Below are 23,501 nucleotides of genomic sequence, written 5' to 3'. Positions count from 1 at the left end.
TGAAAACTCAATTATCTGTAATTTCAGAGGTCTAACTATTCAGCTTCAGTGTCAGATGTCAGCATTAATAAACCATTTAAGAAATTTATGAAGAAAAAGTGGAACAGCTAGATGCAATCTTCAGATTCTGAGGTTACACCATCAGGAAGAGAGACCTGGTATTTCACAAGTTTGTGAATGGGTCAAAGCTTCATGGGATGCTATGAAAACAGAGACAGTGGTTAAATCATTTAAGAAGTATGTTTAGTAATGCACTAGATGATACAGAGGGCAATTTGTTTTATGAGGACTCAGATGCTGATTTAGAAGAGGTTTCAAGTGACTCTTCATGTAGCTCTGGAGATGAGTGTCTGGGTTTTGACGAGAAAGATTAAAAGGTGTTCTTTCCAAGATAGATTGGGTATTTGCAGAAAGTATTACTTTGTAATACTTAAAGTATAAGAAAGTATATTTTGTATTACTTTGTAAATATTTAAAATATTGTAAATTCCTTATAATGATCAGTAATGAAGTTTTATCCTTCAGAAATGTATATAAAAAAGGGGGTCTGTCTTATATGCTGGCAAATACAGTAATTATTATTTGCAGTTAATGAATTTAAGCACCTACTCAAAATGTGAGATAAATATATGTTTCTCTGCGACTTTAATTTTCAGTTGACTGTACTTGCGTATGTAAATATTTTTAATTTTTATTAAGTATTTTATATTGTTTCAGGAGGATAAACTGGACACAAGTTTGACTGAAAATTACAGTGATATCAAATTACTTATTACAAAGACTTTACATGAAGTACAGCCGTGGTTTCATGGCCCCCTTTCTCGGATTGAGGCTGAGAGAAGTATTGAAGAGAGTGGTCACAAAGATGGAAAGTTTTTGTAAGAAACATTTTAAAGTATAATTTAGAAATGTAAAGTTAAATAATGACATGTTTTAATTTCCATTTAAATCTCTGATCATGCTTTGGTGTAATACTAGATTGTCAGTTAAGTATGTTACTGATCTTTATTTAATTTATGAAATTCATTCAGATGGAAATTACATATTCAGGCATATTTCAGTTTTGGGAAGAGACTCATTTTGAAGGAAAAGGAACTGATTTTTAAAAACTTTTCGTTGCAATTTTCAGTAGAGAATATTTTTCTTCAGAAGGAAAACAACTCTGCAGAATATTTTTACCCTTGAAAAAGAGGGACCTGTGCTTGAACACCCTCAAAATTGATAAGAGTTTTATTTGAAAATCTATGCCTAACTGCTATTTTGCCTTAGTTTTACATTTATATATTTCTCTTCCTGTTCAAAGTCTAGAAATATTATTTTATTAAGGGGTTTGGTTCTACTCTTCTTTCTGTAATGATGAACTTTTAGCTGTTATTCAGTGATAATTTCTAAAAATACTAAAAGAAGTATTGTGTAATCACTTTGTTTAAACTACATTAAAATCTGTTATACAGTCAGTACGTTAAAGCTTGATTTAATTTTCAAATAATTCAAATATTTAAGTAAGAATAAGTGATTTTCTTGTAATTGATCAAACAAAGCCGTAGACCATTGTCATTATCCATATTAATTTTTTTAGTATTTATGTATTTTTCCATCGATCATTTTCAGCAAACAAAAACTGCTGCCAAATAGTCTTATTTCATGCTAATAATGGATAAGCATGGTGCCACAAGATACTCATAAGATATTTGCCTAGGTTTTATATAACTCCAATTAATACTCAATAAGTATATAACTAACTAAAGAGAATTATTTTCCCTTTGAAACTTCCACTGGTATGACTGGAGCGAGTTTTGGCTCATATTTAAGTTTTTTATATGTTGTATCTATAGCTTATATTTACTCTTCAATCAATAATTTCAGGTAATTAATTGATGGGTTGGTAGTAATCAGTTTTCATCTTTATTTTTAAACAATGCTTTATTTTTGTTAATTAAATAGAAATTGATTTAGAAGCAGTATTTTCTTTCAGTGTTATTTTTTTTTCTTTTGCAAAGCAATTGGGAAAAAATGTAATATCAGTAACTCCCCCCCAAAAAAATTAACTTAAAAAGAGAATTCTTATAAATATATTTTCTATCAAAATTTTTGAATAAGATGAAATTAGTGCTCTTGTGGTTTTATGAGTAACAATATATTACTTGCTGATTTTCCTTTTTTATATTCTGTACTGCCAACACACTGGTTGTTTTATTTTTGAACGTTCGAATTGTAAATAAGTGGAAATGTATTTTTTAAATATATATGATACAGTGTAATCATTATTATTACAAAACATATTTTTATTGTCAGTTGAAGAAAAATTTCGAAAATCTTTAATAAAATAGAAATGTAATATGAAAGGAAAAACAAGAGCGAGAATAGGAATTTTGTTCATTGTAATGATAATTCATTTTCCAGACTTTAATTGGAATTTTTGTTTTTATTTGATCAAATAAAATTTAACATATTTGTATAACTAAACATTCTGTTAATTTAGACTATACTATATAAACTCTCTTGCTTAGCATATCAGTTACAATCACAGTGAAATAGTGTTACTACATAGGATGAAAATCTCGGTCTTTATCTCATGAGATTTGTGTACCTTATCTCCTTTGTTAAGAATTTTCTTTAAATTTCATGAATATTTTTTATTTGTTTTTAAACTTATTAATTGAAAATGATTTGAATATAATTTTAGGGTTCGTGAAAGAGATGATAGTAGTTATGCTTTGTGCTTGAGCCATTCTGGACGCATAAAGCACTATAAAATCGATGTGCTACCTTCTGGTGAATTTGCAATTCAAGATGGACAGAGGTTCCCTAGCATAATGGCTGTAAATATCTATTTTGTTCACTAATAAGCGATATTAATATGTTATTACATATTTATTATATGGTATATCAAAATGTATATGTATAAAACTAAAAAACAAAATTAAAAGAATTCTTATGAATATATTTTCTTTCAAAACTTCTTTTGAATCAGATGAAGTTAGTGTTCTTGAAGTTTTATGATAAAAAATTAATTGTGAACTCAAGCCAATTTGTATCATCACCATTATAAATGAAATAATATTCTGCTCTTTTATTAAATTATTTTTCCTTTCAGCTTGTGAGTCATTACACATTGTTCAGTGATGGGTTGTGGTGTTCTTTGCAAGATCCATGTGTTGTGCCACCTCGTAGATCAAATGAAAATTCATCTCAGTCCAGATCACGCAGTTCTGAAGGATCTCAGTTAACTGACAGTAGAACTAGTAATGCTCATCAGACAAGTTCTAGCAGTGGGACACTTGAACGCAACAAAAGTTCAACCCTAAGGCAGAATCAAGGACCAACTAATGCTGAAGGTGGGTCACCACCTTCGAAAGCTAGTCGCTTCCTAAGCAGCTTGAATCAACGTAAATTATTTTCCAAAATATTTTCATCTGTAGCTCCTCAATTTTCTTCTCAGACCTTACCGCAGAATGCAAGTAATCCAAGTCCATCCACTTCTCATGTGCGTTCTTGTTTGTATCCATCTCTCAGTGATGATAACTTAGAAGGTGGAGACCTGACACGATCTGTGCATGCACGAATATCACCAGAGTTGGTCAGTGGTCATCCCTCAACCCCACCTACATGTTCTAGAAAGAGCTCCTTGTCTTCTGCAGCCAGTGATGTAACTTTTAAAGACAGGAAAAAAAGTAATATTCAAAAAGCTTCTAGTTTTGATTTTCTGCCTGCCTTTTTGTCATTATTCATTTATGGGGATGGAACTGTAGCTTCAGATAAAAAGATAAAAAAGAACACTCCTGAAATAGGCCACCGGAAAAAGCTTGAAAAGGAGAGAGGTAGTGACAGTCACGCAAGCTGCAATGGTACAGCAGTTCATAGTTTGTCTAGAAATGCTGTAGAGGATGCTAAAAAATCTCATAAATCTATTCCAATACCTGCACCTCGTTTATCATTAGCAAAGAAAGTTTGTAAAAAAAGTGGACCAGTCTATGCTAATCGGGAAGCACTGGCCACCACTGGGCGATCCATTAGTCTTGGAGAAAATACATCAAGTCCTTTAATGGAAAGAAATGAATCCATCAAAACAGTTCAGAATGGGTTGCCCATTCCTCAGCCGTTTATCCGAAGTGCCTCTTCTCCGTCTGTTGTTTCACATTCAAAAACTAGGCCACAGCTGCCAACTCCACCGACTCGGCTCTCAACCTCAGAAGGAGGGAGCTGTGAACCCATCATTTCATGCATAACAGTAATTGATGAGAGTTGTAGAGCTTCTTCATTGAATGGGCAGTTGAACTTACAAAGTCTTTCACAGCCAGTGCCAAAACCCAGGAAGAAGCTCCCAGTTGTGGAAGGCAGGACGGAAACTAGCTGTGACTCATGTGCCTCTGTAGACAGCAGCACTTCTCCTACACTTACAGAAATATCGGAAGTAAGTACCATTGTTGAAATTTTTTTTTATTTAAATATTTTTCCTACTTTCAAATCTTTGGATTTTACATGTTCTCTGCTGTCATTCATCTAGTATGTGTTATAAAGTAAAAAGTCTGAAATCCATACACCCAATATCTGAAATGATCTCTATTATACAGACTTCCTATAATTTTTTTTTTTTTTTCCCTTAAGAGTCCCTTTTATTTTTCTTGCAAAGTGAAGAAAAAAATGAGCCTAAACAGATTGTAACATCAATGAAAATTTTTAATGACAGAGATTAGCTTAAACATATAAACATGGTTTCATACAGCAGAGAAAGCGAAGAAGTAAGAAAAATATACACATACATACATATGTAATAAAGAGCTACGTAGTCACCGCACGGATTAACTCGAACGGGGCATGAATCAGGAGAAGCGCTCTTAAGCTAAACATCGTATTACAATTTATGATACAACAATCCCCCTTTCGATGTTTGGCAGCTAAAAAAAAAAAAAAAAAAAAAAAAAAAAATAATCATTTACAGTTATTCCAATTAATTTAAAACACTTAGCATGTTTCGAAGCAGTCCGTGTTTTTGTCAGTACATCAGCAGGCATTTTCTTTGTTAGTGCATATTTAACACTTATTTCATTTCTTTCATAAATTTCATGTATAAAATGATGTCTAATATCTATGTGTTTAGTGCGGGAGTGGTAAACAGAGTTTCTTGGAAGCTTCTGTGCACCTTTATTATCACAATATATAATGGTTGGATAATCAGCAGTAAAATTTAATTTTTTAAGAAAACGACGTAAATAAACTGCTTCTTTGGCACTTTCTGAAAGACTGATGTACTCTGCTTCAGTACTTGATAATGCAACAGTTTCTTGCTTTCGTGATTCCCATGTTACTGGATTTCCAGCAAGCTTGAATAAGTAACCTGTATAGAATTTTCTATTATTAACTTTAGATGCCCAATTGGAATCGGTATATCCAATAATTGCTTTTCCAGTCGTTCGAAATTTTAAACAATAATTTTTAGCTCTTTTAAGTATCGAAGAATGCGCTTTGCAGCCAACCAGTGTAATTTTCCAGGATTCATATTAAATTGGCTCAGGTGATGCCCTGATTAGCTGAAATGTCTTTTGCCAAGAAACAGTTATTCATGACAGTATTGAATCATGCTGCATATTATTTTGCTTTTAAATATGTGTCAACAAGCGAACCACACTTTTATTTCTGGCCCTATGTGGTTGAAGGGGGCAGCATTTTTGGTACTTCTTTGTTATAGTGGCTTCCAATCATATTTTGCGATTTTAAATTTGTGCCAAGATCTTAGCTATAATTTCAGCAAGCTCATAAAACGTGAATGTTCAAATAAACGACACAATATATAATAATAACAACAATACTCGCATATCATTTCTTAAGAATAGTTTTAAGAATCCGTATCCTTATTATTATTATTTTATTACGTGGAATTATTCCAGTCAACTGCATCACTTTCACACATATTAAGCTGTCTGTTACACCATTTCATGGACATAAATTCCTGCATCCAAGATTACATAAATTTAATAGCAGTGTTGAACAATATTTTGGAATTGCTGAACCAATTTCCAACATGGAGGCTCTTCTTTCTTTTGCAATTTTTAACATTGTACCTCCAGTTTCATCATTAACACAAAGTTTTATGTTGTGGCCATTTTTGCCTACTCGTTTGTCAGGTAAAAAAAACAACTTTCTTGAAAAAAATTATGTAACATCCACCTTATTACTTGGTAAACTAAAGATAGTTAACCTCATATTCAAGAAAAAAGCAATGAATATATTTTTAAATAAACAAATGGGAATTCAAAAACCTCGTCAAAACTGAATAATATAAGAACATGTGGCGAGAGCAAAAATGCAACACTATCCTAATACAGTCAAAAGTCTTTAATCTGAACGTCCATAATCCGAAATGATCTATAATCCAGACCTTAAAGCTAGAAACTTTCTGCGCATGCATAAACGCATAATGCGTTTACATTCCTTGCAACGCGAATGAACTGGAAGTTGATCTGTCAGCATTATCCTCATCTTCAGGGCAGATGTTTTATTTTATTCGGCTTATAATTCCTCACTAAATGTTGTGTTCCATCTCGATGTACTCTGATATAATTTAAATCAATTTCCTCCTCATTATAAATATCACGAATACACATCAAATAGTTTTCTGGTTGCAATTTTCTAATTTTGACTATGCGTTATGTATGCTTTACGCATGCGCACATTGAAAGAAATGTTTAATATAGTAAACAAATAAATATTAAACTTTTTTTTGTAAATTTTTATACCCTTTAGATCATAATTGCTCTTTATTTCATAAATTATGGTTTCATATTTTTAATTTTATAATTTCTGTATATCTTACCAGATTTAAACTGATGATCTATAATCCAGAAAAACCGATAATTCAGAATTGCCGAAGTCCCGATGAGTCCGGATTAAAGACTTTTGACTGTATATGATTAAGTGGCAAATTATAAGAACACACAGACAGTGCTAATGTGCGATCATGTGCCGAAGTATAAGAATGCACAGCCAGATTTTGGAGAGATATCTCGGTTCGTTTGTAATTCAAACTTGGGGGCTGCTATAACAAAGAAGTACCACATTTTTTCATGTAGTCTATCTAGCCATGCATAGAACAAGTTAAGCTGAATGAACTATGCTTATTTGGATGAAATATTGCACATACCAGTCTTTCTATCTTCATTCCTTGTACTTTTTCTTGTTTTTTCTTTTTTCTTCCATTTTCTGTCTCTCTCTCTCTCTCTTTTCCCCCTTGTAGCAGGGAAATGATAAAGAATTGGATTCCACTAAACTTAAGCTCAGCTAGCATTGCAAATTACACTTTTGTTTAACTTTCTGATTTGATCCATTTTATAATTTTGTTCAGTCTGTTTTTATTGTTATCTTGTCAAAAATAAAGTTTTAGTAAATTATAATGTCTCTGTTTTGCTGCTGTCTTGAAATTGGACATCTAGTAAATTACCATTTGATATCAAAATTTTGCATGCAATGAAATGTACACTGTGCAAAAAAAGAAAAATGGGCCAGTTCTACATCTCTTGTTTTACTGGGCTGATTGACGAAATTCAAATTGTGTTTTTCATGTCTTGAAAGTGTAACTTAGGATGTGTATTATAGATATGTAGATTTATATATAGCATATCTAAGATAGGTGTTTTGATACAAAATCGAACTTATTCTGAAATTACATGCGAATGTTTTTCCAAATTTCGATTCTGTGACTCAAATTATGCCTAAATGTTAAACTTTGTAAAATTTGGTGTGAAAGCCCTCAAGTCGCCAAATTTCTCGCCAAATATTTTTGGTGAGGAACTTCGCGCTGCCATATTACTATCTAAATTTTTTGTCTACATTTCGAACTTTAAGCCTAAAATGTCTCCAAAAACACGGTTTTCGCACATGCAAAAACTACGTTTTGAACACACGATTTAAGCTAAAAATCCGAAACAAAAACAAAAAATTTAGATAGCAAAAACGTAAAGTTTCTAACCAAAAATGTTTGACAAGAATCCATGTACACAGTGACATGTTTTAATTTTAAAAAAAATCTACAAATGGCACACTGTAGGCAATGAACGAATCTATGAACTACGCACACCTCGCTTTAATAAATTAACATAACAACAATAAATTTCAAAGAATACCATGTACACAGCGTTCTGTTTCAACTTTAAAAAACATCTACGAATTGCACAATCTACACTAAAAACAAATCAAGAAAATAAACTAAAATAAATTTCAGACAATTCAAAAAACAACAATAAAAACGGAAATTCATACAAAAAACAATGAATATAACATTCTACAAAATAAAAACAATAAAATAAAATGCACTTACCATAATGAAAGCTTCTTTTGAAAGCAGAAATATCTTCCCCCCTATCTTCTCAGATACAGAGCATACAAAGTCCAAAATACATTCGTTAATAAAATTTCGCCAGTCACACAACGTCTGTGAAGAAAACTTCCACGATTTTGCTATATCACATGCCTTCCTATGATTCAAAATTTCGAATGTAACAATAAAAACTTCCTCCAACGTTAACTTGCTACACGAAAACCAAGATCCAAACCTTAAACTCCGCTGACACTCACATACTTTATTAGCAACAATTTTACTGCAAACCCCCACAAGTCTATCAGAAACACTTTTTTTCGTCCGAGTTCTCATATCAGCTCCGCATTTTGGACACGTCAAACTCCGTTTTAAAAGTCCCGACTCCCACAGAAATTCCAAAAATGCACTACGATACCCATAAATACATCCGTGAACAAAAAACTCGTTAACAACTCCAACATCGTACCTTTTCATATTAAATTTACTCTGCACACAATCTAAAATACGTGGCTGAAACCTTCCCACCACGTCTTTCATCGCAACATAGGCCATTTCAAAAACACGTGACACGAACCAGCTAGCAATTTAAACTACTCCACCAAAAGACTTTTCAACGTCGACATGGTTGCCATACAACACGCAATCGTGCCAAAAACCAGCGCAAAACACATATTGCCACATTTGGTGAAATTAGGGTGTTTATCAGAGTTGTACCAAAGATTTTAATAAATATATACTAAACTTGATTGACATTGAGGAGCTAATTTTTTAAAAACTACTCGTGTAATTTTTACAAAACTTGGCAGTGTGGCATAATTTGAGTCGTAGAATCGAAATATAGAAAAATATTGGTATGCTATTTCAGAAAAGGTCTGATTTTTGTGCCAAAATACCTATATTAGAACAATGCTATATATAAATCTAACACATATCCTAAGTTGCACTTTCAAGACATGAAGAACGCAATTTGAATTTTGTCAATCAGCCTGGTAGAACGGGAAGTATAGAACTGTCTCTTTCTTTTTTTTTCGCAGTGTACATACAAAATAAACTCTTTAGACTTAATGCACCAGTAAGACTATCCAACAACTTTCCAAGTATTTTAATATAAAATTAGATTTATTGTAAGATCATGGTGGGGTTTGTCTGCAGATATTAAAAAAAATTTCTTTGCATAATTTATATCTATCTACTACCATATTTCATGATCATAGTTATGCTGATAGCCTTGATTGAATTTGATGGTGGTATGATATAACAAAGTGAAAAGCAACATTTTCTGATTAAAGGACTGCAAAAAAATGTTAAATGAAGATTATATTGTTGAAGTCTTCCATTGTGATAACAAGCTTCAGTCATTAATCAGTTGGCTATGATATCAGCATATAGCTTTAAACTCAGAAAATATCACTGTTAATAATAAGACGATGTTGTGGAGAATAAAAAGGTTTCAGTTTGCAATAAACTGTGAATTCTTGATACAGGATTTGAATAACTTAATTTTATGACTCTGCAAGAAATTATATCTAAATTATTAAAAGAAAATATTAGCACAAAAAGTGAAATTGCTTAAACAGCTTGCATTTAATGGAACGTTTAATTAAACAAAATAAATATTGGCATCGAGTTTCTTTTTTATTACCTTAGGGTTACAAATGCTTCATTATTTCACAAACTACCATATCATATTTTTAATTTTATAATTTCTGTATGTCGTCTTAACTAGATTTAAGTTGACCTAATATCTGAAAATTTACTAAATTTAGAATTGCTTTAAGTCAAGAAAATTCCACATCTCAGAATTTGCATTGTATGTGGGAATTTACCAAGTACTTTAGTCATAGCAAGTATGGGGAATTCTCAATCATTGAAAACTTGAATTTACATTGGTATATAATTTAGTAGTAATTTGAAAAAAATTGTCTCCCAGAGAAGTATAGAATCAGGCCTTCCTAGAAATTAAAAAAGAAAAGAAATATGCTTTGCTGCTTGTCTTTAATGTCCAAATTAATTTCACACCTTTTGCTGTTGATAAAAGTCCCCACTTCCACCACTTTACCCACCCTTTTTTTGGCATATCATAGATGGACAATCACTTTCAGAATATGAAGTACTGAAATATTGTCTTAAATGAAAATGTAGATCATTAAGTATAGAAATTAATTTCAATTTCTTTAGGAGCATTGTTCTTTTATATGTGATTTTGCTTCATCTTAGTTATGTAGTATCTTTCTGTAATTATATTGTAAAGAAAAATTCAAATTTATAATGCAAATTTTTAAATATTATAAAATGTGTAATATTTATTATAAGTTAAAATTTGTTGTAAAATTACTGTAGATTCAAAATATTGTTAAATTTTATATATTTGGTTGATAATTACACTATAGTATTGCATTCTTTGATAAATTTAGTCAAAAACGGGTATTTCTAAATAAGATATTGGATACTCTTAGAGCTTTTCTATCTAAATAATGATTTTCAGATCTTCATGAGAAATCTGTTCTAGTAAATTATTGTCTGAGAAGTAATTTTTCTGCAGATTCATTTATGATGTGCACTGTGCACACTCTTTTGTTTTTACAAGGATTGAATGGGAAAAAGTCAGCTTTTGTTTTTTATGTATGATTTACTTTCATCTAATATCGTGGGCAACATCTTTTGAAATCTTCACTTGAATTTAATAATTTGCTTTCATCTAATATGGTTTAGGCAACATCTTCTAAAATCTTCACTTTAATTCTTAAATATATTCTAACAGTAAAAAAATGTATCTTAATTTTAACTCTCAAATTTTTTAAAGAATTTTTTTGAAAATGCATTAAAATTTCAAAATTACCTGAATAAAATTATGTAGCAAGAGTTTGTTATATTTTACATGGTAATTTTTTCTTTTGTTGTCAAAACCTTACTTTAATCTGCTAATTTAAGTATAAACAGAAGAACAAATTTAATTAGATGAGAAGATGTAGTAAAATGATTCTGTTAGTACATGAAGAGAAAAATTCTTACCATCATTTAAAATGATGTGACTGAAGTTGGCATTATATAAAATCAAATTTAGTAAATAATATTTTTGCTCTAAATTAATATTTATATACAGTCAAAAGTCGTTAATCCGGACTCGTCAAGACTTTGGCGATTCCGGATTATCGATTTTTCCGGATTATAGATCATCAGTTTAAATCTCGTAAGATGGCATGCAGAAATTCTAAAATTAAAAATATGAAACCGTAATTTAGGAAATAAAGAACAATTATGATCTAAAGGGTATCAAAAAAAAGAAAAAAAAAAGCTTAATATTTATTTGTTTACTTTATTAAACATTTCTTTCAATGTAAGTTGTTTAAATTGCTTCGTTTTATGTGATAATACTTTCTCTTTAATGCTATAAACAGACATAATTTCTTGTTCAGTTACAAAGTTCCGCTGTTCAAGTCCCATAATTGCTGTGCCGAGAATACCGACTAACTTGTCAATCGAAATTTTTTCGTTTTCACTAACCTCTCTGTCACCTTCTTCATGTCTTTATCCATTTTTTGCAGCAATTCCACTTTTTGTTTGATGGACATCGAAACATACTTTCGTTTTGTAGATCCTTTGGGAGCTCCAGCATCGGAAATTCTATTTGACATAATCGAAAGTTCAAGTTTACTTTTATAAAATTGCTCTTACAGTCTGAAAAAAGTAATAAGCTGGATCCAATTCGAAGATTAAGGAACAACGCAATTTTCAACATTAACTGAAATAGGTAATTAGATAATTTTAGCTTATACCATCCGTTATACTTTAAACGTGCACGCAAAAACGTATTCTGCACTTGCGCACACGCATATGCGCTGTCGTAAAGGTCTTACGTGCATGCATAAACGCCTATGTGCGTGTTTCGACGTGGCGCATGCGCAGAAAGTTTTTAGTTTTGAGGTCTGGATTATAGATCATTCCGGATTGTGGGTATCCGAATTAACGACTTTTGACTGTATTATAGTTTTACTCATAATTCATAAATTAAGTTTCTGTGTGTAACATGGTTAATATAAATGACAGTTCATTAATGCAGTTTCTACAGAATGGTAATAATTAAAGTTTCACACTTCAAAGTGCTTTTCAGCCTCTTCCAAGGAACATACAGTAATGAAACTTGGAATACAGATTATTTAGACCAAGGGTGGGTAAATGCTTTTAACAATGAGTCAATAAGGTCTTTTTTAGTGCATCGTGCAGGCAGGGTCAACGTAAATTGTAATGGTGCTTGTGTGGCGATCTTTTGTGGTTCTCCTATTGTGTGCCAGAACTGATGGAAAGGAGGGGAACATTCCCTTCCTACCAGAAATTTTAAAAAATACAATTTAAAATAGCATTTTATGTACTTAATTTCATATTTTTTACTTTAATTAAGCCCCAAACGGCAAACAAAGGATCACAACAGCCTTATATGTGGGTCAACCAATGAAATATACAATGCACATATAATTTTCAGGGAATATGAAGCAAACAAAAGCATCAGTGATGAATCAAACATTTTCATAAATTTACCACTTTACTCATTTTTATTACAAGCACTGTGTTGTTGTAATTAACATATACTTAATGTGAGACATGAAATCTTGAATGTTCATTTGCAAATATTTCACCTAAATTAGATTACACCTCACTCGTAGCAATCCTTAATATTGACTGTAAATTTTTGCCAGTAATTTGTGATCAGTATTTATTTTTGGTGTACTTCATTATTGAAAAGTTGTTTCACAAAATATATCAATCCAATAAAAATTAATACTTTTTATCATAATCCAGAAATTTTGAATTTATCTGTATTCAGGGAACCATAAAAGACTGTTAATTAATTTGAATGTAACTTTTTCATTAACAATTGATCAGACTGCAAATCTAACTGGAGCATCCTGCACATTTATAGTGTTTGATTTTTAAATGAAATTAGCATCTTTTTCTAAGCTTCCTTTTCTGATAAGTCATTTTATCTCAACAATATTCATATTTTTCATAGTTTACTTTTAAAGCTGCTGAAATTATTGAACTGTATTCTTTTCTGGATGCACATGCTTTCTGGCATATCTCAGTGTAGGTTGACTGCTGGTGTATTCATGCATATATATGTGCATATACACTGCAACAACATACATGCACTTGGGATGCTGATTTTGATAGTTTGCATGCAAAAACGGGTGGAGAGAAACTGAAAATGTTGTTGCCCAGGTTTTCGTAATGGGCCGTAGTAGCGAGCAAAATGTCAGATCACCCTGTGTAGTGTTCTTGATGATGAGATGGCAAATTGATTGATTTGGCTTTGATGGATTGGTTCAATTATTCATAATGCTTGAGAAGGTGTTGCACATCCATTTGAAAAACAAAAAAAAAACAGAGAAACATAACTTTTATTCTTTGTACTATGCTTTATTATGATGAACTTATTTACCTTTCATTTGCTTAATTATTTCACTTAATTATTTCAACTTTATTTTAGTTTATTATTAATTTGCTCATTTTTGTATGGTTTTTTATAATTTAATTCATTATTTACTTAATTATTGTTAGCTAACTTTATTAATATTTTTATTTTTATATAATTATTCATTATTTATTGCTTTATCATTTTATTTAATAATTTTTTTGCCCATTCTTGACAGCATTCTATAGAATCCTAGCATTTGTAGTTTTAGAAATTAAGATAAGTTTAGAGACAAGTGAATGAAAGCACAAATCTGTAGTGAAACAAGCAAGTGCAAATATTTGTGAAATTTTATAAAGATGCAATAAAATACCAAATTGATTTATGAATTACATACATGCCTTCATAAAACAGGATCTGCTTTTAGAGGCCTTGATCAGTCTACTGATTTCACAGATCTATAAAATTGTTTAATATTAGTAACTCTAAGTAGAAAATGTAAGCATAATTTAGCAGATATATTTCTTATTGCTTTGAATAATTTTATGAATTGCAATTAAAAAAAAACTTGTGAATGCTGCCATATAAAGGAAATAGCAATTTCTTAGTTTCTTTTAACCAAATAGTCATGCATCACAAAAAGCCAATGCACAAGGAATAAAAAATAAATTGGCCCCTCCAAATAGAAAAAAGTGAAAACTGTATTGTGAGATTGTAATAAGAAAATGTGTGTAAAGCGTGATTAATAATTTGAGATTTCTGAATCTAGAAAAAGTTCTGTTTCCTAATTACAGTTCCTCCCTAATTTTATTAAATATCTTTAACACTAGTCTTACGAATTATTTAAGTTGAATTTTTTCCCTCATCCCTTGAGTTTGAAAATAAACGTTTTCATAAATTTCTGCTTTGTATAAATTAATACCAGTGGAATTCATAACATAAATGACACTTAAAAGATTGAATTGCTGATTTTGCCAATATTAACATTAACTATATTAGTATTCAACTTTTGTCTGGAATTAAGATAATTAATAATATATTTATATAATTGATTTACTGATTATGACTAGAATTATATTATAGAGAGATCTGCATAAATCAAGTAAAATTGAATTATAACCTTAAATTTGATGAATACATGCATTTCATTATTTTACATGTTGAGCCACATTTAACACTATATTAATATGCAAATTTTATAGCCAGTTTCAAATACTTGCAATTAAAAAATTTTTTTTTTTTTTTTTTTTTTTTTTTTTTTTTTTTGTTTAATTTGGTGTTCAGCAACATGTCCTTCATGAAAAATCAGGATATGCTGCTGATTGGTAGTTTATTAAAGCATGATCAGTCATCACACAAAAGAGATTCACAAAGAATATCACTGTTGTACTGCATTATGTTAGCTTGCAGCTGAGGTTTTCTAAGTATTTCTTGATGAGGTCTGTTAGGTCTTCAGGAAGACAATCTTTTAGGAAGTGTGACAATTAAAAATCATATGTGTATAAATCTGGAGAGTGAGGTGACGACCAGATTTCTGGAAAGTGTGAAATCGCAGAAGCATCATTAAAGCTGTCATGAGTCAATTTTTTACTTGTCAGCCAGCATAAGGTAGAGTCAATGTATTTCCTGAAAACTGTTACGTCTCAAATACTTTGGTCCTATAAGACAGGTATCACAAACTATAATAACTTTTGAAAGTTTTAAAAAAATAACTATAATACTATATAAAAGCCACTTATATTAACTTTTATGTACAAGACCTTTTAAGTGTTAGCTCCTGAAGGAAATATGGGTTCAGAAAAAAAATTGACTACAAAGCTGTACCCGAATGTAAGTATGGTACAATACAAAGTAATATGGGTTCAGAAAAAAATTGGATACGAGGCACATATTAGAATGGAAAGGAATTTCCTATTATTCCATATTAGAATTTCCTAATTCCAGTTTTTTCAAAATTTTATTAAATATCTTTAACATTATACTTCAGGTCAGCCTAAGTTGAGAACACTGGATATAGTAGAAAGTGTATGTGTCTGCAGTGGAATATAGTTCTACCATTTCGAGAAGTAATATTGTAAAAAATTATGCTGTGAAATATGAATGCTGTGGAACAAAGAGAATGGAAGGAAAAAATAGGTGAAATGATATATTATGTTGCATCCAGCTTTTTGTTTAAAAATTTGCTAAATCATGTCAATCATTCAATGACCAGACATCCCCCTTTTTTTTTTTTTTTTGACCGGGAGGAGAAAAAAGCAGTTGTTATGGTATCTGCTTTATCTTCAACATATGTGTATAATTTTCAACCTCATGAAGCTGGAAAACCTCATAAACCTGAAAAAACAGTACCACTAAGATTATCGTAATGAATGCTTTTGTCATATTACAGGAGCATTTTCCTAATAAATACGATAACGATATTGTTACTTGCTTAGCAGGACTGAATACCTCAGTTAAGAAAGAGGGCCCTTTTCCGGGCCACAAATTAAAAATACAATGGCCATTTTCAAGGCCAAAAATAAAATTTAAAAAATGGCAGAACTATAAGCAGTTGTAAATAACATTATAAATACAAGCTAAAAAATCCCTTATAAAATATGAAAGTGGTTAAATCACTGAATACTGGTAGTTTGACATCGTTTGAATTCAAGCAAACGGGCTGTATTCATGGTCGGTTTTGGTCATTTTCCCATGCATAACATGAATATGAGCTTGTTTCCTTTAGAAAGTCCTCCACGAATGCATCTCACCCCTTAGTCGAATAGCTCTTGTGTGCTTTGCTATATTCAAATCACTTAACCTATCCAATACGGAAGTACTGATCAATTAAGTTAACTATGGTAGAAGGAACAAGGGTTTCTGTCTAAAGGAAGAGATGGTTTTGTGGGGACTTTATAAGGGCAAAGGACTTCTTTTATACAGTCAAAAGTCTTAAATCTGGACTCGTTGCGACTTTGGCAATTCCGGATTATCGGTTTTTATATTCCGATTATAGATCATCAGTTTAAATCTGGTAAGATGGCATGCAAAAATTATAAAATTAAAAATATGAAACCGTAATTTATGAAATAACAAGCAATTATGATCTAAAGGGTATCAAAATTGACAAAAAAAAAAAGCTTAATATTTATTTGTTTACTTTATTAAACATTTCTTTCAACGCGCGCATGTGTAAAGCAGACATTACACATTTTCGAAATTAGAAAATTGCAATCAGAAAACTATTTGATGTGTATTCGTGATATTTATAATGACGAGGAATTTGATTTAAATCATATCAAAGACTGAGTACAATGAGATGAAATACTACATTTAGTAAGGAATTATAAGCCAAATAAAATAAAAACATCTGCCCTGAAGATAAGGATAGTGCTGACAGAAGGTGCTGAAAATAAGGACAGTGCATGTGAAAACAGAGTAGATTATGCTGTATTTCACTTTAATTTTTACATAATTCTGCAATGTTCTCATTACAGATCAGAGGAAGTGAGGATAAGAGAAGCAAATTTTGATAAGAGATAGGTGAGGATAAGAGAAGCAAAAAAAAAAAAAAAAAAAGATTAGAAGTTTTTGAAGAGTTAAATTAAAATATCTGAAACAGGAATGCATTTTTAAGAAACAAGTAATGCAAATTATAGTAGTTTTAACTCTGCTGTAGTAATCTTCTTAGAAGTCTTTATTTCTTTCAGATGTCTAAAAACGTTAAGTCTTTGAAACTTCTGCCATATAGAGCAACTTTGGAAAATTATCTAAAATAGCAACTAAAAGAGATAAATGTGTCATGTATAACATGATATTCAAACTATTTTTTTTTTTTTTTTTTCCCATTTAAAAATATCGTATTTGTAAAAGTAACCTTATTTCTTCTATTTTTAGTTTGGGCAAGAGTCATTTAATGAAGATATTTTCCCAAGTGATATCATGCCAGATGAAAAGGATGTGATTCAAGAAACTGTGCCATTTTCTGAGACAGAGCTAAGTTCACATTGTACAACTGTTGAGTGTCAAGAAACTGTAGATAGCATGGAGCTAAGTATTTCTGAAAGTGCATCTCCAAATATATCCTCACAGCCTGATCCTGATTACAGGATCACTGTGCAGTCAAATACTTGTACAGAAGAGAAAAATACACTTCCTTATGATTTGGATAAAACATTACCATGTGACAGCTCTGTTTATGCAACTCTTAGTGGTAGCAGTGATGTTATATGTTTGCTTAGCAATGATGTTCCGTCGCCACCGTCTTCCACGCCTACAGTTCATTGTCCTGAAGGTATTTTGATTGATATAGGTAAGTATACTTTCATTCTGCCTTTTTTTGTTGTTGTATTTGGTTTATTGCTAAAGTTTTTCTAAAGCTGTGTCATACTGAACAATGCCAGAGACAACTTGCAAATTTTTTAAGAAGTTTCTGTTTGCAAATTAATTTGAAGGCTAGCTTATGCAACATTTTTACTTGGAGACCAAAATGTCCCTTCTAACGTGATGATACAAGTATTAAAAAGACAAGTGGAATATTTTTCCCTCAGTTTCAATGATAATATGTTTACTTGTCCTTTGAATCAAACTACAGGTTAAGCACAATAAAATGCTGAGCATTGGTTTTCTTAACTTAATATTTTGACAACTTTTTCTGAATCTTGTTATTGGGTTATTTTATTTATTTTTTATTTGGAATATTTTAGAAAATTAGCAATATGTACAGCAGAAATGGTATTATATCATTCACAGTTATAAATAATTTTGAAAATAATATATGCCTTAAAAATTAGTTGTTACTTAACTATAAACTGATACTAATTTTAAAGAGTTTTTTTTTTTTTTTTTTTTTTAACATTTTTTTGAGTCCTGCTTCAAAAATATTGTGTGCTGCTTAGCGTAAAATAAATAGAACTGAAAAAGGTAAGAAATAAAAATGTCACACACCTACTGAATAGAAAGGAAAAGGTAAAAAACTGGTAGATAATGTTTATGTGTACAAGAAAAAAGTTTTTATATACTTTGGAAGATTTGACTTACAATGTTTAACTAAAGTTATTAGATTTTTAAAATGTAGAAGACTTCAAGGAAATATAATTTATCAAATGAAATTTTTTGTATAAATTTTGCAGAATGAGAATTAAAGGAATGTGATTAATAGTGAGACCTGCACATATACTTCAAGATTGAAAATTATAAAAATCAAAAATAAAAATCAGAATGAAAGAGAATAAATTACTGTACTTAAAATTTGAAGGTCTAACCTATCTTCTCCGGGTACCATTATAAACTGGTAGAATGTAAATTAAAAAAACTTACAAAAGCAAAATCATAAAATGTACACTTCAAGAGAACAATCATTTAAAATATAGAAAATTTGTACAAAATAAAACTAAAAAGTATTAAAAGTTTTAATCTCCTCTGTTTCAAACAGAACTTTTAGAGGGAAAAGTGTTTTGAAATCTTAAACCAAGTTGATTAATGAGTGTTGAATACATGTGTCAATCCTCTGAATCACTTGAGACTCAAAATTGCTTTTATTTATTCAACTTTCATTAAAACACAATTTATTTTAAAAGTCTAAAAAAATTCAGGTCTTTTTCACACATGTATTCGTACTCATAACAGGACAAATATTTATATACAAGTGTAAAAAGATAAAATAATCTGAAAAAGGCTAAAAACTAATTAAATTCAAGGTTGTACACTATAAAGTCAACTTTTGTACACTATAAAGAGGCAGCAAGTGACAACATGGTATCGTTTTCAGATGTGTGTCTTTTAAGAGAAACCATCCAAGATGGCAATGCATTTAAATTATAGTTCTAAAACTGGCCAAAAGTATAGGAAAATAAAATAAGGGGTTAAAAAAGTCATAATTCTTCTTGCAATCAAGCTATAAAAACATCTTAAAAATCGAAATATCCCCTGTTGTATAGTAAAAAGAATAGATGGCTAGTGATTCCATAAAGCATACAAAGAATAGTACTCTTTTAATTCTAGCCAAATCCAAAGAGAATTTTAATTATTTATACACATTAAATTACTTTTAAAAGTCATACACTACTTACCTTCTTTTCAGATTTGTGTAAAAAATATCATTTCACCTTAAATAAATAATTTAAAAGATAAGTAAATGGCAGCTTTTTTTTTTTTTTTTTTTTTTTTGAAGGTGTGCAATATTAGGAACTTTGGAATTTGATTTTCTAAGAGGTTAATAATTGTTGCAACTCTCAGGGCCACAACATGCAGGTTACAAATTAAATAATCCCTGCTGTGATTATTAATATAAAAATTTTAATATGGATATCTCACACAAGTAGAAAATGTTACATTACTCTAACAAGTGCATACATATACTGAGTGAAAAGGGAATTCCCCGCTTATTTCGCAGTTAAAGAAAAAATAATAATAATAATAAATAGTTCAATCAAATGTGGCACTCCTTCTGTTGACTTTGCTCAGCCGATGTGTAATCGTCTATCTGAAGCAGCTGTCTCCTACATTAATGTTGGAATTACTCTTATATGCACCCTCAGGTCGAGAAACTCCATGCCACCATATTACTACCTAAATTTTTTGTGTACATTTTGAACTTTTAGCCTAAAATGTCGTGATTTTTGCACATGCAAAAACCATGTTTTGAACACACAATTTAAGATAAAAATCTGAAACAAAAACGAAAAATTTAGATAGCGAAAATGTAAAGTTTATAACCAAAAATATTTGACAAGAATCCATGTACACAGTGATATGTTTTAACTTAAAAAAAAATCACAAAATTGCACAATCCTTGCAGCGAAGGAATGTACGAACTACGCACACCTTGCTTAAATAAATTGACATAACAACAATAAATTTCGGAGAATACCATGTACACAGCTTTCTTATTAAACTTTAAAAAAAATCTCCGAATTGCACAATCTAGGCAGCGAAGGAATCTACAAACTACGCACACCTCACTTTAATAAGTTAACATAACAACAATAAATTTCAAGAATACCGTGTACACAGCGTTCTGTTTGAACTTTAAAAAACATTACGAATTGCACAATCTAGGCATTGCGCACTAATCAACAAAATGAACTAAAATAAATTTCAAACAATTCAAAAAACAACAATAATGACAGAAATTCATACTAAAATACTACTTTTTCTACTAAATAAGAACAAGAATAAAACAAAATGCACTTACCATAAATAAATGCTTCTTCAAACAGCAGAAATAACAATTTCAAACATCACCAAAACAATTTCACCACAAATTTGTTAAAAGCATCTGCTCCCATTTCAGAACAATGATGGAACAATGTATAAACCACCAAATAAATGCGATTTGGAAATAAAACTCCAAATCGCATTTCTGATTATAAGTCAGCAACGTTGCTTTAACATGCCTCCACGTAATCTCTATCATATTTATATGACAGCCACTCTCACTATCCGCAAAATTGATACTATGTTTCACAAATAAATGTTCAAAACTTTCTTCTCCTAAATACTCGTAGAATTTCCAGCTACCCGAAAAAAATAGTTGTACCAGGCACGCAACTAAAATTTTGCCAACACGTCATAAATCACTTAATTACCACATGAACCAACTAGCAAATCCAAGTTTCCACATAAAAAGGCTTGCTATAGAAATCAACATTGCAGAACAGAACATGTAATCGTGCCAGAAACAAGCGCACAACACATATCGCTGCATTTGGCAACCTTAGGGCTCGTGTAAGAGTAGAGCCATAATGTTTTGTATTTCTTCTTGAAGATAGTGGGTTTCATCACAATTTTTTTTTATTCTAAGAATTTGGGAATAAGCATATATATATATATATATAAGCTAGCCAGTGTGATTTCACATCCACAGTAATTCAGCCAATAAATTAAAAATTTATTCAGTATTTTATATCCCCATCCTATAATTTGATGGTTAATTTTATCCTAATTTGCCCTATTTTTGAATATGACAATGAGAAGGTTGGTAAATTAGAGATAAATTTTGTTTAGACATTAATTTTCAATTAAAGCTCAATTTAAAATACATTTTAAGAGAAAGTATGGCTTTTCATAATCAAGCATAAAAATTATCTATAGAATATTTGCTCCTGACAAAACATTTTTTGTTTCTTTGAAACAAATCGAGTTTGAGAAAGGGGGGAAATGATGTTGGAGATTTCTGAGTGTGAAAACAGCAATAGAAAAATACTAAGTGCATTATTTGAAACAAGAAGGTAGTAAGGTTTTATGCTTTGAAAAAAGTGAACTTTGTGAACATTTCGCTAAAAAACTCTTGGTAATGTGAAGTTGATATACTGGCAAAATTTTTGCTTATTTAACTGAATGTGACAAAGCATACAAGGATCATCCCTAAAAGAGGTTATGTTTCCGAGGAGAATTTCGTAAGGGAAACTTAAAAGCATCTTCTAAATTAATACTATGTTTCACAAATAAATGTTTGAAACCTTCTTCTAAATACTCGTAGAATTTACAGCCTATTTCCAGCCTCCATCTTGTTTATGAAACATATGAAGAAAAATTATGAAAATACCCATGCAGCGAATGTGTTTGCCAGAATTCAAACCACCAGAGTTTAGTAGTCATTGCCACTCGGCCACTAATAAGCCTACTGGCATATAGTTATACTTCTGAGCAGTAAAGCTAAAACTCCTGAGCAGTGAAGCCAAAACTTCTGAAAAATGAAGCAAAAGCTGACTTTAAGTGGACAGAACCATATGTCCTTTCCGAACAGCAGTAGGATCTGCAACATAGCCTTAGCATTTCTTTTTTTCTTGTAATGTTGTGCAATGCTACCTTTATAGGAAAATTTTATTGGTATGAATTTTATCGATATGAAGGAGTACAGTCATAATTCTGTGTCCAGGAAGTCCTCCAAATACTTATAATAAAACTTTATATTTTAATGTTTTATGAAGAATGAATTCATATGGCCAGTTGTCCAAGAATTTTGCGTGCTCATCCTCTCCTTGAACATGTGAGTTTAGTCACATTGAAGGTCCTTTGTGATACTCTTTTGAGATTAACTGAGCTAAAAGCATCCCATTCTATGTTTCTAATTCATTGTTGGCTGTATGGTGACATATAGCAGCCACGCTTCTTCATAATATGCAATCATGAATCCAATTTCATGAGGTAAGAGCTACATGGTGATCACAATAGTCGTTCTGCAGATAATATGGATCCAAGATTGAGAAGATTTCTTGAGAGAGACATGAATACAGTATTAAAAAATCATGATTAGGCAATTATGTCATGTGCCACATTGTTCACTTGAAGAAAATTTACATTTAGTTTTCATTACTATATAAGTGAAGTAGATATGGACTAAGCTATTTTTATCATTTAATTTCATTCATTCATTTGCATTTCTAAAGCTACTAGTATTGTAAAATGAAAGATGTTGTTTAAATTCAGTATTTATTTATGTTTTGTTAATGGTAAAATGTTTTGCGCTTTGATATGGCTCTTTCATAAAACATTCTTTTGCTAAGCATTTTAACTCTATTATGTATTTTTTATCTTTTCATTTAAACTACATTTAAAAAAATGTGTTAGCTCCTCCTCCTAAATTTCTTCAGTGTTATTAGAATCTTCTGTTCTTATTAGAAATGTTTTTAATAACAGGTACTGGATTGTTTTGTGCTGGTCTCTCTGTAGAAATAAGTAATTGTTATAAAACTATTGTTTATACTAATTAGTTAACTCTTGTTTTCTGTAAACCAAGAAATCACATATTTTGTTATCCTTACTATTATGCTTGGTGCATATGGTTAAGGTACA

The 23,501-nt window shown here is 30.6% G+C and overlaps 1 protein-coding gene across 2 annotated transcripts in view; it reads left to right on the top strand.

Moving 5' to 3' along the window:
* Window positions 1-23,501, top strand: part of LOC118191196 (uncharacterized) — a 107,876-nt gene that overhangs the window by 41,711 nt on the left and 42,664 nt on the right. For both annotated transcript variants that reach the window (XM_035362030.2, XM_035362088.2), the window contains 4 exons: window positions 718-878; window positions 2,687-2,822; window positions 3,098-4,414; window positions 17,601-18,015. In XM_035362030.2, the coding sequence (XP_035217921.1) occupies window positions 718-878; window positions 2,687-2,822; window positions 3,098-4,414; window positions 17,601-18,015 (2,029 nt within the window). The remainder of the gene's footprint in view (window positions 1-717; window positions 879-2,686; window positions 2,823-3,097; window positions 4,415-17,600; window positions 18,016-23,501) is intronic.

The sequence above is a fragment of the Stegodyphus dumicola genome, chromosome 7 (assembly GCF_044657685.1).
Source record: "Stegodyphus dumicola isolate Sdum_Otavi_A_Nest chromosome 7, ASM4465768v1".
NCBI lineage: Eukaryota > Metazoa > Arthropoda > Arachnida > Araneae > Eresidae > Stegodyphus > Stegodyphus dumicola.
This window is presented reverse-complemented; position numbering and strand designations above follow the sequence as displayed.